This window comes from Lynx rufus, unplaced genomic scaffold, assembly GCF_022079265.1.
Source record: "Lynx rufus isolate CCGP_SWC_20201006 ecotype Redwood Valley unplaced genomic scaffold, mLynRuf1.p SCAF_18, whole genome shotgun sequence".
Lineage (NCBI taxonomy): Eukaryota > Metazoa > Chordata > Mammalia > Carnivora > Felidae > Lynx > Lynx rufus.
This window is the reverse complement of record NW_025814832.1, coordinates 28,391,471-28,409,093: the sequence shown is the minus strand read 5'-3', so window position 1 is coordinate 28,409,093 and position 17,623 is coordinate 28,391,471. Positions and strand designations below refer to the sequence as shown.

The window sequence follows — 17,623 nt, the reverse complement described above, 5'->3', positions numbered from 1 at the left end:
CATGGGTTTGAGCCCTGCATTGTGGTCTGTGCTGACAGCTTGGAGCCTGGAGCCTGCTTTGGATTCTGGGTCTCCCTCTCTCTTTCTGCTCCTCCCCCACTCATGTTCTCTCTCTGTCTCTCTCTCTCTCTCTCTCTCTCAAAATATAATAAAATAAAATATTAAAAAATTTTAAGTATTAATTTAAAAGAAAGAAAGAAAGAAAGAGAGAGAGAGAGAGAGAGAAAGAGAGATAAAGGAAGGAAGGAAGGAAGGAAGGAAGGAAGGAAGGAAGGAAGGAATATTCCCAGGACTCCTGTATCCACCTGGTGCCCCTTCTCTCCCTGATCCCTCTGCCTCCCCCCCAGAGGAAACTTGCAACTTGGACTCTGTGTTTATCATTTCTTTGCTTTTAAAAAACAAATTAATTTTTTACATGGTCATGTATCCATAAACAGCATACGGTTTACTTTTCTTTTTGCTTTGAGCTCTGTGCAAATGGCATCTACTGTATGTAACGTTTGAGACTTGCTTTCTTCACCCATTATTATGTTTCGATGTTGTATGAAGTAGCTCTATTTTTTTTAATTTTCACTGCTATATTTCATTATGTGGATGGTCCTTAATTATTTATCAGTTTTTGCTGACTGTGGACATCTTTTTCCTGCTTTTGTAACTTATCTTGAATGATGCTATGGTAGACACTCTTATACATGTCACCTGGGGAACCTGTGTCATGGTATAGACTGAGTTTCTCTTTGGGATGGACTAAGGTGCACAATCATTGGGACTAATGGTGTGAAATAATGCCAGCTGTTTTCCAAAGTGATGGCACCGATTTCACCCCACCAACTGGAGGTTCCCAGTGTCTGTGTTCTCACCCACACCTAGTGTAATCAGACTTCCTAACTGAGGGTGGTGTCGAGTGGTATCATGATATTTTGTTATGTTCTTAACTTGCATTTCCGTGACAACTAACGAGGCCGAGCATTCTGTCATAAGTTGGTCCTTCTTTCCCCTTGATGAAATGCCCACACACGTTATTTGCTCACCTTTCTGCTGGGTTGTTTATCTTTTCCTTATTGAGTTGTTGGAGTTCTTTGTATATTGTGGGTATAAATCCTGTGTGAGTTATATCTGTTTAAAAATCTTCTCCAAATTTGTGGCTTGTCTCTGTCATTTTTTCTTTTTTTCCCCCCAAGGAACAGGAAGCCTTAATTTAATGTAATCAAAAGCATCGATCTTTTTCTCTTTATGGTTAGGGATTTATGGTTGGATTTTTTCTTCCTCTTTCTCATTGGTATTTGGATGAGACTGTTCTAACTTGGCCCCAGGGCATGACTAAGGAAGGCCTCAGAGTTGTTGCTACGCGTCGGCTTTCCTTCATCAGCCCATTAACTTACTCTGAGGTGGTTTTCAAGCTAACGTGTGATTCCTGTCCAGAACTTGCCCGCCATCTTGATGGTCTATTGGTTCTGGATGTCTCTGATCAGCACTTTGTCCTGGCCACAAATGCTGATGCTCTATAGCACAGGAGCATTGGAGAGCGGAGGATACTGGCGGGGACAAAGCCATAGACAATCTTAGGTCAGCGTGGTTTGGGCAGCTACTCATCCTCTCAGTTTTCCCTTGAACTTGGAGTCTGCCAGTAACTCGAGTAGGGCTCCGTGTGACCTTGATCGGAGGGTGGTACTAGGACCAGCTCTATGGATGGAGGATTACGGGGAGAAGGAGGCTGATACCAGGTTGTGCTGGGAGGCCACTAAATGACCTAGTGGCTTGAAGGCTTTTATTCCTGTGGCTTGTGATTCACTGCTGGAGTCACTGTTTTAGACCGATGCACTTGTCTGCAGTAGGCCTAGGGAAGGTGAAGTGTCTTCAGAGAGGAACAGTACCTATAGGGTTCACTTTGAAGGGGGAGAAAAAAGATGACAGGGACTAATGAAGGGGCCGTATGGGGTGGCAGCACTGGGAAACACAATCCCAGGTTGGGGGCAGCAGGTTCTGGGGGAGGAGTTGTCACCTGGGAGTAGCACATCCCCTACCCCTCAACCCCCCCTACCCCCAGCCCCTGCCAAAATCTGGCAGGAGGTCGGTCACCAGAGTGGGAAGGAACTGGTCAGGGAGCTGTCCCCGAGTGCTGGTGCTGAACCTGCAGACTAGCTACTCAGCACTGGGAGAGGGAACCAGCATGTCCCTCACTCTGACTCTCACCCTGGTGGCACTTTGTTGTCAGACCAAGCTGTTCACATTGTGCAGGGCTCTTCAGAGCTGAGTGTGCCCACTCACCACCCGCCAGCACACACTGCTGCTCACCTCCAGCTCCCTCTGAACAGAGGACTCAGATGCATCAACACTGTGGAGCAAAATGCTGCTAATGTTTTTGCAAATGATGAAAAGAGGCATCTTTGCCTGGCCTGGAAGCTTCCTGCAGGAAAGCCAGATAGGGTGGGGGTGAGGTGAAGAAAAGAGAAAAGGGAGCCTGTGTCTGCAAAGTCAAAGAAGTCTTGGGCAGTTTGTGGATGGCACAAGCAGGGGTTGTGGTTAGCCACAAGCCAGACCTGCCTTGGGCAGAGCAGCAAACAAGGGTCTAGGGGCCCTTGTCCCCTCGGTCATCAGAGACCCTAGGATACAGTGGGAAGAATCCAGGGGGTGAGGGCTGTCCGGACCCCTCATCCCAGGCTCTGCCACACACAAAGTCCCCTGTGAGTGTGAAGCATCCTATCAGCATTACTGACACCTTGACCTGCCTCAAGGTTAGATGAATTCACGTTTATCAGATGGGGTTCAGCCTGATTCCTCCCTGCATCTTCTGGGGCCAGAGACATGAGAACTTCCTTCCTTTACTGCTCCCTGAGGGAATGGGCAGGCCTCTCCCAGGCATTTGTGACAGCCTATCAACCACCCTGAGCGAATCATCCCCCCAGGGGAGAGAAGGTATTTGACAAGTCTGCGTAAGAGATAGGAATTTACTTCAGTTACTCTGCTTCTCAACCTGGGCTGAGGTGTCTTCTCGCTCAACCTTCACCCTGAGTCCTTACCTGCCCAGAGCACTTCCTCCTCTGGCCACTTCTTGGGCCTGGCCCTGAGCCTGTAGTTACTGCCATTGCTTATCCCAGGGCCAGCGCGGTGCAGGTGGGGTTCACTGCACTCAGGAGGCCTTGAAAGTGAGGCGCTTGTGTAAGGTACTAAGGTCTGAAATACCTCCTACTGCCAGCTCGTTCACTACATGCGTGCGCCCACGTGATGCCCACGTGTGCCCATGCATGCGTGCCCCAGCGCATAACCGTATATGCATGCCCATGTGCGTGCGTGTGCACATGCGTGCGGCCCCTGTGCATACCTCATGCATGCGCACGTACATGTCTATCCCTACACATACCCACACACAGGCAAACACATGTGCAAGCACACACACACACACACACACTCACACGCCCCACGGGCACTCCATATCTTCCTGCCAACACATCTCCTCCTGCCAGGCTCCTTTGGATCTGAAATTCCCAGGAACAGGGGCTCCAGGGAAAGGTTGCTCCATTCCTGATTTGCAGTTTGTTAAATGGGCAGGCCCGAGGCTGTGCCCAGATAGCTCTGTCCTCGGTCCCCCGTGGGAGGTAGGTGTGAGCAGAAGCTCTTGCTCAGGGCAGAGTTGTGTCAACAGCCCAGACACCTCAGGGAACAGTCTCATGAAGGGGTTTTCTAAATCTGTTATCAGAAACAATTCCAAAACAGCTAAAGGAATAAAATTAAAAAAAAAAAAAACTATCATCTCCAGGAGACATAATCCGGTTATGTCTACAAAATTAACAGCATCAGCTGTGGTCGGAATACATCTCAGGTGGGGATTCTTACCCTCCACCCGCCCCCCGGCCCTGTCACCGGCTGCAAACATACTAACATTTGGGCCCCACTCTTGGTGTCTCTATTTAATCGGTCTGGGGTGGGTGTCATTATTACGTTTCCCAAGCTCCCCAGATGATCTAATGAGGAGTGAAGGTCGAGAAATGGAAACATTGAGGCTGTGGTTTTTGTAAGCCTCCCCTGGAGCCCCCCACCCCCACAGTCTGGGCTGCTGTGGGATTGGGACTTTGTAGAATGTGCGAGCTGGCCTTCATGACTTGTTCACGAGAACTGCCCTCTGTGTCTCCAGTGTAGGTCCCGAGGGCCTGGATTCCCCCCCAGAGCACCCACGCTATGCTTGGTGGCAGGGGTGGGCCAAGGAGGCATCCCTTGGAAGTGGCCCAGACAGTGGGGCCTGTCACACCTCCAGGTGGGAGCCTGCTGACCCGGCAGGTACTGTGCCCCATGCCCTCTCTCGGATATACTTTTGTCCCGTGACAGATGCAGGCCAGGGCTGTGACCTCCTGAAGCTCATTCTGCCAAGACCACCCAACGCTACCTAAATGCAGGCCTTTCCTTCCGGCGGGGATGTAGACACAGCTGTGTATTTGCCGTGACAGAGCCCCACAGACTGAGTGGCTTCGACAACGGCAAACTGTTGTTTCTCAGTTCTGGAGAGGTCCTAGATCAAGATGTGAACAGGGCTGTTCCTTCTGAGGCTGTGAGGGAGAATCTGTCACAGACCTCTCCCGGGGCCACTGGCGGTTTGCTGGGGATCTCTGGCGCTCATTGGCTGGTGAAGCGTCACCCCGAGCTCTGCTCTCATTGTCATGTGGCCTTTTCTCTGTATGTCTGTGTCCAAATCTCTCCCTCTTACACGGACACCATTCCTATTGGATTGGGACCCATCCTAATGGCCTTATTTCAACTTGACTACCTCTTCAAAGGCCCTGTCTCCAAATAAAGGCACATTCCGAGTTAGTAGGGGTTAGAAGGCCAGCATGAATTTTGGGGGGACACGGTGCAACTCATAACAAGACGGTGAGCACTTGAGCCTGGCAAGGGGTGGGGGGCAGAGATCCCATTGAATGCACTCACGGCGTTGCTGTGGGCCCTGAGAATCATCTGGGAGGGAGCCGTTCCCTGCAGGCAGCACCAGGTTGACTTGAAAATAGGTCAGGGAGATGTGAAGGCAATCCGGATCCTGAGCCACAGCTCGGCTCCTGCGGCAGAAACGTCTCCCCGGTCTGGCTAAAGGGCCGGTGCGGGGAAGGCAGTGGGACGAAGATGCCGCTTCCACCTTTACCGTGGTTCGCTCACAGATGTTCGTGGCAGATGTCTTGGCCACTGACTGAGCAGCAAGGCTGGACGGATGAGGCGCCTTTCTCTGCTTCTCGTGTTTTGGTGTTTTAATTAACCAGCTCACTGGAGTGATGTTTGGGGGCAACGCGCAGAGTCCACATCTGGCTTTGCCGCTGGTGGCGGGGCAAGTTCAGTGCACCCAGCGGCGCGCATGCGCGGCCCTGGCCACGCCCACCGCGCACCAGGGAAGGAGAGGCGGGCCCAGAGCCTCCAGTTGGCCACGCCCCGACTCATCCCGGTGAATGCCCCGTGCACAGTGCGCATTTTATTTATTTATTTATTTATTTATTTATTTATTGTTTATTTATTTTCGAGAGAGAGAGAGAGAGAGAGAGAAAGCAGGGGAGGGGCCGAGAGACAGAAAGAGAGGAGCAGACACAGAATCCAGAGAGGCTCCGGGCCAGAGCCCGACACAGGGCTGGAACCCACCAACCGTGAGCTCATGACCTGAGCCGAAGTTGGCCGCTTAACCGACGGAGCCACCCAGGCGTCCCATATTTTATTTATTTCCTTATTGAAGTTTATTTATTTACTTTGAGAGTGAGAGCGAGGGAGCAGGGGAGGGGCAGAGAGAGGGGAAGAGAGGATCCCAAGCAGGCTCTGCACCGGAAGTGCAGAGCCCGACGCAGGGATCCACGCGGGGCTCGAACCCACCAACCGTGAGATCATGACTTGAGCCTAGATCAGGAGGCCCACGCTCAACCGACTGAGCCACCCAGGCGCCCCCACAGTGGGCATTTTAAATTAAGCCTTTCCCTGCCTGCCTGCCCAGAATCGGCGGTGCTCATTAATTTTATTTGCATAATTTCAAGCACCATTAATAGGACATGGCATGGGGAAAAATTGCTGAGCTCTTCCTCCATCCATGAGTGAAATTGGGTTTAGTAGAAAATTAGTTGACTTAACTGGCAAATGATGAAAGCTTGAGAGGAGAATGTTTAAATAAGGAGGACAAGAAGGGAAAACTCTCGGCCGTCAAGCACGGGGACCCCGTGGAAATCAGTCTCCTGGCCTTTTTGTTGGAGCAGCGTTGTTCCAGGGAAATACCGGGGAGGATCCCCAGAGAAGGAGGGAGGCGGGGGCCACATCTCGGCCCCCCTCGCGCAGCCCAACGCTCTGGGAGCCAGGTGAGGCAGGCCTCAGGGCGTGACTGGCCGTGACTGGCTCAGACTGGCCTGAACTAGGCCGAACTAGCCGGCTCCAAGCAGCCACCGGGTGGAGGGTTCTACCGTCCCCTGCCAAGTGATGGGAGGAAAGGCCTGAGCACAAAGCCTTAAGGAACAGTAACAGCGAAAGTCCTCTTGGAGAAAGACGTGCTACCAGAGGAGACTGAGGAGTGGCCGGGAGGGTCGGGAGCCATGGGCACCAATAGAGAAAGAAGATGCTTCTAGAAGGAGGGTGTGGCCAGTGATGTGAGATGCTCACCGGAAGTGAGAAGGAGACTGAATTTGGCCGCGTGGACGTCCTTGTTGACCCTACAAAGACCCAGGTGGTTGAGTTGTGGGGATGAACGGCAGACGTGGGTGGGTTGGAGGAGGAGAGCCTCTTGGAGGAGCCTCGCTGCGAGGGGAGGAGAGGCCAGGAGGCAGGCGACAGCAGACTCGCAGCTTCCCCGGGGGCTACCAAAACAAAGTGTTGCGAAACTGGGTGACTCACCGTCTCACGGTGGTGGAGGCCACGGCGCCCCGGTTGTGGAAGTCCCGGGGCCAGTGGGCTGGCTCCTTCCGAGGCTGTGAGAACCTGCGTCGGGACTCGGCCACCTTCTGGTGGCCTCAGGTGTGCCTCAGCTCGCAGGTGACCGTCTCCTCCTGTGCCTTCACGCCGCCTTCCCCGCCGTGTGTGTCTGTCTCTGTGTCCAAATTCTCATGTCGAATTAGGGCCCAACCCTAACGTCCCTCCCTCGATCATCCGCAAAGACCCTGTTTGCAAATGAGGTCACATTCCTGGGTACCGGGGGGGGGGGGGTTAGGACTTCAACACCTTTTGGGCGAACACGATTCACCCCGTGACTGGAGGTCTGCTCGCTTACCTCTCGAGGTGGGAGAGCATAGGCACGTTTAAGTGCTCGTGCGACGGAGCCCGAAAAGGGAGCAGTGGAAGACACAGGATAGGGATAGTGTGGTGCCTGGTGGCCCCCGGGGATGGCCCCCCGAGGAAGGGGGAGAGAGCAGGAGGTGGCAGGGGGTGAGGTGGAGGGCAGGAAACGTGAGGACAGCGGACAAGACAGACACACCCCCGGGCTCCACACGGATTTTCCGTGTGTTATCCCCTGGGGGGGGGGTGGGGACAGATTTGAACCAAAGGTGGCAAAATGTGACGACTTGACAAGGCTGGGAAGTGGGAATAGAAGGATTTGTCGTATCGTTATATTATTTTCTAGAATCTTCCAGATGCTTGAGACATTTTATAACGTATAAAGTACGTAAATTAGAAACGGGAAGGGCGAGCCCATCTGGCATCTGTTTGGCGCTTATCGGACTCCTGTAAACAGTGGCTGTTTCTCTTTGCTGCCCGTTCCTCGCGGAGGCTTGAGAGGCAGAAACTGCTAAAGAAACTCCATCCACTCTCCCCTCTCCTGTTTCCTTCCCTTTCCTTGGATTGCAACGAGGGATTTTAATCTCCGGTGCGGTGGGACGGGGTCAGTGCCGCTGAGTGCCATGCAAGGTGGGGGACCTCTGCCGCGGAGCCCTGAGCCGCGCTGGCCTCCGCCCTGCGTCCTTCCTCAGGGTCCAGGAGAGACGGTTGCTTACAAGGGCCGCCCGCGCCTCCTGCTCTGTGCTGCACTGAGCCACAGGGAGTGGGAGTCTGTTTCTTACGAATCTGACCAACTCTCGACACGGGCTGATAAACCTGACCGCATGCATGCGGCGGCTGAGTCACCTTTCCCAGCTCCGGCCTGGTCCCCGCTGGGCCAGAGGGCCGCAAAGGAGGAGACCTTGAAAGGAAATTGCAGGCTCTCAGGCAAGGTCCGTGCAACCCCGGTGGGGTGGGCAGGACCACGGGGAGTGAGGTGAGAAATGAGGCAGAGGCTGCCTCCTGAGGCTCTCGAACAAGGCGAGATTTGTTCCTGGGAGGAAGCCTAGCCTGGGGGCCCCGGGTTCTCGTAAAGGGAGGTGGGGTCCAGTGTCCTCTCCATACCAAGTACAGAGACAGAGGAGATCTTGTCATGTGGCGGCTGGAGAGCGAGTAGGTGGGCAGTGGAGGCTGAAGCCCCCACCGAATGGAGGAAACCCCGCTGCTCCGGCCTCAGAACCGGGGCTCGGCCGGCCTGGGACTCGTTTATTCCCGGAGAAGCCGGCAGAAGTGTAGTGTGGTACAAATGACCCCCTGTGGTCCTTCCAGCTTTCTCTGAGCTCCTAAGGAGCTTAGGTGAAAGGGAGGCCTTTTCCTGGGAGCCGGACTCGTCTTTCCCAAGCTATTCCCCAGTGACCCAGGGCCCCTAGCCGTGCACGTGCAGCACCCCGGGACCTCGTCTCTCCTTTAATCCACGTCTCCCACGGGGTTTGTGCTAACCGTGTTGAGAACAGCGGCTTACCCATCTTGTGCCCTCAAGGCCCCCGAAAAAGCTTTGTGGAACCGGATAGGATCGTGAGAGCCCCTGGCGCACGAGAATCACCCGGGGGCCAGGAACCCAACATCCCAAAGCCCGGCCCCACCCCGGAGTGATGAGGCAGCCCCTCTGGGCCTGGACATCCGGGAATCTCAGTGGTTATAACCTGCGCCGGGCCTGGGAACCACCGTCCTGCTACCTTTAAGGCACAGCTTAGACGAGAGACGCTTGCTTTGTGCATTTACAGACAGACATTCGTTATATAAATTGGGGCCTGTCTGCAAGGAAGGAGGCAGGGAACAGCCAGAGGGATGTGTGACGTGTTCCTCTTCTGACCCCCCGGGAACTGGAGGAAGGAATCCGTGGTTTCATCCCGCTCTCCTGGGAGCGGTGGCACTATTCTTAGCTGTTCGCATAAATAGGAAGTCGTGCTGGGGACGAAAGCATCAGCTCTGGACAGTGGTCCTAATGCCCAGGGCGGGGGGGCGGGGCGGGGGTTGCTGCTTCCTGTGTTTCTCTTTTAGAACCTTCTGGCCCTTGCTCCTTTTCTGCCTTTAGTTCTCGCTGCTCTTGAGCCGGTCCTGGGCCAGAGAAGAAAACGCCGCAGAACAATAGAATTCTTTCTCTTTGGTGGTCCTGACCTCCCTTCTAAAGCAGTTCATTAGATGTCCTGTTAACTCTCCGGGGTCCTTTCTCTCTGCCTCCTTTGCTCTTGGGAAGAGGCAGGGGCCTGCCCTAGAAACAGGCCGTGGACCTAGACCTAGAGAGACAGGGGGGCAACACCATAGTGCCCAGGAGGCGGGTACCGGATGGGGTCGGAGGGATCGCAGGTCCCCTGGGAGGCGGAACAGTCCTGGGCGGCCCCGGCCGGTGTGCTCCCGGCAATGAGATGGGTCTGGAAAAGCAGAAGTTACCTGTGTGCGCCTAGCACCGGGAGCCAAAGATCTCTGAGCACTTGGTGAGAATTCTTTTTAATTAGGTCCTTCCCACACAGAGAAGAGAGGGAGGGAGGATAGTCTGTTCCAGAATGTAAGCACTACCTGGAGAGATTATTTCCAGCCGCAGACCAAAGGCACAGGGAGAAATAAAACCAGAGAATTTTTAGCCCAGAAGGGATCGTGGAGATCAGTCCAAGCACCACGTTCTGGGACCGGAGGCGGACGCCAGGACGATCTGAGGTCTGTGCAAGGTCACCGGGCACGTTGGCGCTGGAGCTCACGCCCAGGAGCGCTTTCCACGGAGCCAGAGCTCAGCATTTCGAGTCCCAGCTGAGGATTTTTTTTTTTTCAATTGGGCATAGATTGTTTCCCCCCCACCCCCACCCCGCCCCTCTGTTTCGCCTACTGAGTCTCCCCTCCTGCGAATATGTGCTGCACCCCTGCGTTACAGCCAGCTGGGAGTCTGGGGGAGCTGGGGAAGGTGGGGACACGGGCACCTCTGGGAGGCAGAGGGCCCGGCACGTCCTTGTGGGGCTGGGCACGCGTGGTCCCTTGAGTGTGAACGGTTTAATTATAGTAAAATACACATAACAAAATTTGCTCTCCTAACCATTTTGCAGTATACGGTTCAGTATTACGTGCGTTCACAAGGTTATACGGCCATTACTGCCATCCCTCTCCAGGACTTTTTCGTTTCCCCCAACTGAAATTCTGTCCCCATTAAACCCCGACCCCTCCACCGCCCGCCCCCCTGCAGGGTGGATTAATTCGGCTTGGGTGTGGGGGCCCCAGGATCACCAGGCGAGCCGTGGAAAAGCTCCATTTCCCTAGATCCCTGTGCCCCTTTCATCCGGTATCCAGGCTCCCGGCTCAGGTGGCCCGGGGCCATTTAGAAATATAATCCAGGCACCCAGTTGGGCAATTCCGTGTAGACTCCCCCATCCTCCCGAAGCATTGTGGACGGTAGTGTGCGGACCAGAGGTGCTGAGCGGATGGTGTCATGTCCCTCCATGGGCAGGTGCTGCCTCCCCTAATAGACTGACCCGGGTCGGGGGGGACCCCACGGGTGCACTGGGGGTGGGGAGGCTCCTCGACCTCTCCTCAGCCACCCCACCCCCGACACAGCCCTGGGCTAAAAGTCCGAAGAGGAATCGGGAACTTGCATTGGAAACGAGGAAACATCTGGGCAGGCGCCTTTTGAGGCGCCCGCGTGGAAGGTGGCGTTGCCCGGCCGAGCCTCCGTGGGCACCTTTGGCTGAAAGGCTGTGAGGAGGCAGCGGTTTTCAATTCCTCGCCGCTCAGTGTCCCTCCAGTCTTGTCTCTATTCTAGAGAGATCTTTCTACACTGTAAACCCGGTTCCAATCCCTCCCAGAAGACTTCTCGCTTCCCGGCCCTTGCGTCCTCCTCCTCCAGGAAGTCTTCCTTGGATGCCCCGCCCCTGTGCTCCCCCAACCGACCAACCCTTGCTCCGACCAACCACTTAGGGTAAAACTGCCCATAAAGGCGAACTTAACTGACAAGTGATGAAACCACAGTCCTCCCCCAACCCCCAGGCGGGGCTGACCCTCTCCGCTGTCCTCCGGGCGGGCTCTGAGTCCCTGTGACCAGAGCAATGAGCAGCCACACTTATCTCCAGTGAAGTCTCTTTAAATCGAAAACTCTTGTTTTCTAGAAAGGGCCGGGGAGACGGAGCGGCCCTGCGTTAACTCCTCCTGGGAGGCGGTCTGCAGTCTCTGGGCCAGCCTGTCTCTCTTCCTCTCCTTCCTGCGGGATGGCTTGCGCACTTGCAGGGCACAGAGGTCCACTAGTGTGGGTCCCGGGGTGTCCCAGGACACTTGCTCACTCCTCAGGTGAGCAGGGTGCTTCTTACCCCTCTGAGACACCCGTCACCCTCGGGGTCCCCTCACCCGGCGCCTCTCTCCAGACGGACTTTCCTTGGCCAAATTTTCAGCCTAAGGGTTCACCGGATTCATTGGCTTGTTTATTCGTTCCTGAACACAGCAGGGGCTTATAGGGCCAGATGCTGTCCCAGCTCTGGGCTTTCAAAGATGCCTGGGCCTATCCTCACGGGCCCAGTTGGAAGGAGGTGACTCAGGACAGTGCAGAGTGGCGGGGGTTGAACCAAGGGGTGGGGGAGCACGGGGGCGCGGCATCCAAGGAAGACTTCCTGGAGGAGGAGGAGGACGCAAGGGCCGGGAAGCGAGAAGTCTTCTGGGAGGGATTGGAACCAGGTTTACAGTGTGGAAAGACAAGACTGGAGGGACACTGAGCAGAGAGGAGATGACCTCAAGATGCGAGGTGAGAAATGACGGGCCTTGAGCGAGGGGGTTGTGTGTGGTTCAGGAAGGAGTTGCCGGACCCACAAGTGCAGAAGGCAGATGCTGACAAGAAGAAACGATACGTAGCAGAACGCTCACTCACCGCGCCTCGGTTGATCCTACCAGGAACCCTGGGAGGGAGGCATTTGTATTTGTCTTTTCCCGAGGAGAAAAACGAAATTCCTAGAGGCTTATGACTCCCCCGAGGTTAGCAACAGAACTGGGACTGGAGCCCAATCTCTGCTGGCAGCCGGGGCTCGGGTTTCGGGGATGTCTTTGTGGTCCGACCATCCGCCACCGTGCTGGAGACGCAGGAGAGCTTAGCGGGTGGGAGTGGGGGGAGGGGGAGGGCTCTGGAGCCCCACTGCCTGGGTCCCAATCCCAGCTTCGCAGCCTCCTGGCTGTGCAACCCTGGCTAAATTACTAAACCTCTCTGTTTTCCTAGCCTAGAAAGAGGGGAGCAGGAGAAGAATGAGTCTGATCTCCTAGATGAAAGGATTTAAATGAATTAATAAGCTGCGACCGTGCAGAATGGTTCCTTGTTCAAAATGTCAGCCCCGTCAAGGGACAAAGATGATGAGGGCTCGTGCCTTAGAACGTCAGCGCGGAGCCATTCTCCCAGGGGAGAGCTGTGTGTGGCTCAGCTGGCCTCTCGGTGGCCGTGGTGTTTGGGGCAGGGGCCACGGCTGTGGTCGGGGTTCGGGCAACCAAAGGAAGCCCCCGTGACTTTGTTGGCACCACGTGTGGCCACAGAGGGACACGTTGCCTAGAAACCAACCACAAATGTAACGTGGGGAAGTAATCCTCTTATGGTGCCCGTAGCAGCGACCGGACCCACCTACAGTTTGTACTTTAGGGTTGTTAATTGACTTTCCCAGGCCCCGATTCCTGTGGGAGGAGAAGCCCCCCGCTTCCTGGTTTCTGCAAGGAAGGGAGAGGGGGTTCGTCGTCTTGTCCTTCTGTCCGTGGCTCCCCATTGAGTGCGGGGAATCGGGGGAGGGAGGTGGTGTCTCTCTCTAGGTATCTGCTGCAGCCCGGCACAAAAATGATGCTTCTTTCTGGGGCATCAGTTTTACTGGAGGAGTTTTTTTGGGGGGGAGGGTGGAGGGGGGGCAGAGGGCGAGAGAAAGCCCGTGCTTGAAAGGAAACGACAGAGGTATCCTGGGGAGTAGAAGGCGAAAATCTGCTCCCCACGTAAAAATACCACCAAATATTTCATGAAGTCTCCAGGCTGTGGGAGCCGTTTCCTGTGATGGCTCCAGACCCCTGCGGTCTGTGCTCGTTCCGGGTTATTTCAACAACCACGGCAAAAGCGGACGAAGGCTGCCCTGCCTTAGACGTCCTGGGTTTGAGAGTCCCGTGTGGTGGTCCAGTTGGAGAGGGGAGTCACACGGGAGCTGGTCGAGTCGGGGAGGGGACCCTCGGCCACTGTTACGTATATAGATAAGAAAGGTGTTCGATTTTTGCATTCTCCTCTCGACGCTTCGCAGGGGAAGCTGGGTGAGGCTGGGGTGCACCGGCTGGTGGGGAGCAGGCACAGGGAAAGACCCCCCCCCCCCGCCTCCTGCTGCCCTTTTCTGCAGGGCACAGCCGACCCCTGATGTCCCCAATCCCCGTCACACACAGCCTCCCCTGACACCTTTCCATCATGGCCTTGTCGTCAGTTACCATAAACGGCATTGAAAAGGAGCAGCTTCTGTCAGCGTGCGCAGGGGACAACGTACGCAGCGCCCCCCTCCCCAGCTTCTGATGGTGGCCGGCAGAGCATGAGCAAAGAGAACGCAAAGACGTCCAGGCTGGTACTTTTCCACCTGGCTTGAATTGGCTCTAGGAGCCCGAGATGTGCCCAGAGAGCTCAGCAGTCGTGGCCTTTTGCCATCGATGAGCCGTGACCTTGTCAAAGCTCCTCCCCTACCCTGCCTGAGTCTGCTCTTCATGTGGGTCCCTGAAGGGGCTCACTGGGAGGTCTCCCGGACCACGCATCCAAGGGAGGTGGGACTCCAGGGGAGGTGGGTGGCTGCTGTGGGGTCCCCACAGAAAAGGGGGCTTTTCCACGCCAGGCTTGGCTCAGGGGCTCAGTACAGACTTACTGAATGAGCGATCTAAATGCCTCCTTGTGTCCTGCAGGGGGGTGGGTTTTCAGGCTGAGCCGGGGCTCCTGCGTGGTGGGCAGGGAAGTCCGATGCCAAGATTTTACACGGGCGGCTGTGGCCGTGTCCTCCGGGCTCCAGTGACGTGACCCAAAGGCTCTGGCACTGGGTCACCAGAGGAAAGCTTCTGTGTAAATGATCTAGCAGGCTGGGTGACCCTGGGGGGCAGGGCTGGGCATCTCTGTGGGCCAGGAGCCAGTCCGCAGAGCTGAATTCTATCTTCTGAGGCACGGGCTTCCGCTCCAAACACGGAAGACACCTTGAGGACCATAGTGGGCATTGATGGCGATTTGTGAACGCTAGATAAAGGTGCCCCCTCTGGGCGGGCGCAGGCCTGTGGGGAGCACATTTGTGCAAATCAACAAAAGGTGCCCCTTCCGAGTGGCAAGCAGCCCAGGTGAGGGGCACAGCCTGGCAAGCTAGCCCGGGCTGGATCTCAGTCCTGTTTCCTCTCGTTGAGGTCTCTTGGGCAGTGGAAAACTTACACGACTGGACATGGCCACCCTGTTCACTTCCTTTCCAAGTCTGCCAGCGCTCACGTGCCAGCCTCGCTTTCCTTTACGGTGCCCCCCCCGCCGTGTTTATCCTGGGCTGTAAGAACTGGGGGGGGGCTCCAGGTGCCCCAGACTCGAGGCTGGTTGGGAAGGTGGGGGTCTGCTGCCTGTGGGCCCCTCTTGGGGCTCAGGCTCTGAGGGGCTCTTCTCTCAGTAACTTAGGGGTGCCGCCAGGCCGGGGGAACTGCCCGCTCACCATGCCCCTGCCTTTTGACCTCATCTACACCGACTACCACGGCCTGCAGCAGATGAAGCAGCATATGGGATTATCCTTCAAGAAGTACAGGTGAGCGAGCTCCGGCGGGTGGTGCCGACACCGGCCCCAGGGTGGGGGGACTGCCTTGTCCCTGGACCACGCGGTCGCGGTCGGTCGGGGGGTGGGGGGGGGGAAGCCCCGCCCTGCCTCTGTCTCCCCTCCCCCACCACTGGCCTTCTTGGAGGAGCTCTGCCCCGCCCCCCTGCTTCCTCAATTAATACTCGGAGTGCTCCCTTCACTGCCCCTCTGCTGCAGGGCAGCCGGGGGGCGGGGCTCAGAGGTGACCTGGATGGGGTGGGCAGGGGAATCGAATCGCGGGGAGGAGTGGATGGAGTGGCACACTCCAGGGGGGCCACGACCTCGGCCACGACCTCCTCCGCCCTCCCTCCACCCCACTCCCCTGGGTTTGGGCGAAGGCCAATGCCGTCGCTCCGGCTCCCGGCTCCCGTCTCTGCAGCCAGCGGGATGCTGGGTTTAATTTAGCACCGAGAGCCCTGCTATTTATTACATTTGCTCCAGTCCCATTGACTGTCCCGCATGATTTTATTAGGGAAAAAAAAGTGACAGGCACTGTTATTGCTTTTATTATTAATGCGTGTTCTTCATGCGCTCGGTGCCACTGCCTCCCACCCCCGGCCCCTCCTCTGGGGGAATAGTGCCGACCTCAGCAGTTTGTGGACAATTCTGGGTCACCGGGAAGGAAGCGGGGTGAGGGAGCTTCCTGGAGGGGTGTCTGAGTCTCAGCAGTTTCCTGCCGGTGCCCACGCCCAGGGGTGGGACGGACAGAGGGGGAGGTTTTGGGGCCGAGACAGAGCCTCCGCCCGGCTGGGAGGTGTACCTGAAGTGGCCAAGCTGGCATTGCCTTCCCCAGATGTGGAAAGAACTGGACGGTTCTGGAAGGTTCCAGTAGGCTCCAACATTGGGGATAATGGTAGTGGCTGGTCCCCCGGGCCCTGCCCTCTGCATCGCAGCCCAGGCAGGCCAGGCGCATCCTGGGGGTGTCAGGCTCCTGAGCAGGGGGGCTGTGTACTCGAATGACTGCTTCTCCCTGCTCAGGAAAGTGCAAATCCTACAGGTGACCCCCCCCAACCAGGCAGGACACCCCCCCCCCCCCGCCACTAGGCTCCCTTGGGGCAGTCGAAATAACGAACAGTTCCTGACTGAGTGGTCTATGGTTCACACAACCCTGGGACAGGTGGGCTTTTGTTATCCTCACTTGACCGATGGTGGAGCTCACCCAGCGAGGTTAAGGCGCTTGCCTGGGGTCACACAGCTAGGTAGTGTCTGAGCCCAAGCTCTGACCACAGTTGCAGTAGCACCCGGCCACTGGCTGGTTACAGTGCCCCTGCTGGGGCAACCCAGCCCAGGGAGACACAGGAGGTGGCTGACCCTGGTTCCTGGTACCCACCCCCCCACCCCCGGGGCGGGGAGCAGATGCCGAATCCGGGTCATTGACACCTTCGGGACAGAACCCGCATACAACCATGAGGAATACGCCACGTTGCACGGATACCGGACCAACTGGGGCTACTGGAACCTCAACCCCAAGCAGTTCATGACCATGTTCCGTGAGTGTCCCGGGCACAGGATGTGGTGGTGGTGGGGGCGGTCAGGGGCAGTTGGGGCCTCCTCGTGGCTCTCAGGGGTGCATGGGAGGAGCAGGGTCCCCTATTCCTCCCTGGCTTTCCTCTCCCGGGCCAGTGTGGGAGCAGGGCAGGCCCAGGCACCTGCCTGCCCCAGGAAAGCCTTGTTCCCCCTTCAGCAAATGTGTGACCCAGACAGGAAGTGTCTTGTGGTGTCTAGGGAGCAGGCAGTGTGGAGGGAGCAGCCGGGAGGGAAGGGAGGGGGTGGGGGCTTCCAGCCTGGCTTGGAAGAAACGTGGTGACCTTTCCAACACGGAGGAAGTGGCCTTTGCCTCCAGAATCACAGGCTGCTCTCAGAGAGATGCTGAGCACACGTTCCAGAACAACGAGGATTCAGTGACCTTGTAGAAAGAGACGCCAAAAGTGCACTGGGGAGCTCTAGGGGGTGGCGAAGGGGCAGGACAGGCAGGCTCTTCTAAGTGGAGGGACCAGATGAAGTGAAGGCAGATGTGGAAAGAAGTGGAAGGTTCTGGAAGGTTCCAGTAGTCTCCAGCATTGGGGATAATGGGAAGTAACCCTGGGGGCTGGGGTCCCTGTGGAAACCCTCTGACGGTGGGTGCCAGGCAAGGAGTGTGGTTAGAGCTCAGCCTTAGAGCTATTTTTAATGAGACTCTAAAATATATACACACGCTGACCTGCCCTCTTACCTGCAGCGCGGTGAAGATAATTTAATCTTTTCTTGACAACGAAGGGTCAATTCTCTCTGGCTCTGGCGCGCACGAGCCTGCCCTTCGGGGTTGGCAGAGGTGTGCGGAGCTGGGTCCCCTTGCTAAGTGGCCCCTTCTGCTGTCACTGTTTGATGTGGTGCTTTTTCTCCTCATTGGGCAGCTATCAGCTGTCACATTTAATTGTTGTCAGTGTAGCTGCCTCCAGCAGCGTCTTGCACAGCTAATTTGTGGCTCTTTGAAGGCTCTGGGTTGGAAAGCCAGATAAGCACCTTTGTTAGGCTGTATCTAAATTCAGAGCAAACTAGGTTCCGAGCAGGGTCCCAGGAACTTGCGTAGAAGTAAAGTACCCGCTATTTATTTC

At 56.2% G+C, this 17,623-nt stretch overlaps 1 protein-coding gene across 2 annotated transcripts in view; it reads left to right on the top strand.

Moving 5' to 3' along the window:
- The window catches only part of MGAT5B (alpha-1,6-mannosylglycoprotein 6-beta-N-acetylglucosaminyltransferase B), a 70,475-nt gene that overhangs the window by 30,494 nt on the left and 22,358 nt on the right, over nt 1–17,623 (top strand). For both annotated transcript variants that reach the window (XM_047081295.1, XM_047081296.1), the window contains exons 9-10: nt 14,850–14,981; nt 16,386–16,519. In XM_047081295.1, the coding sequence (XP_046937251.1) occupies nt 14,850–14,981; nt 16,386–16,519 (266 nt within the window). The remainder of the gene's footprint in view (nt 1–14,849; nt 14,982–16,385; nt 16,520–17,623) is intronic.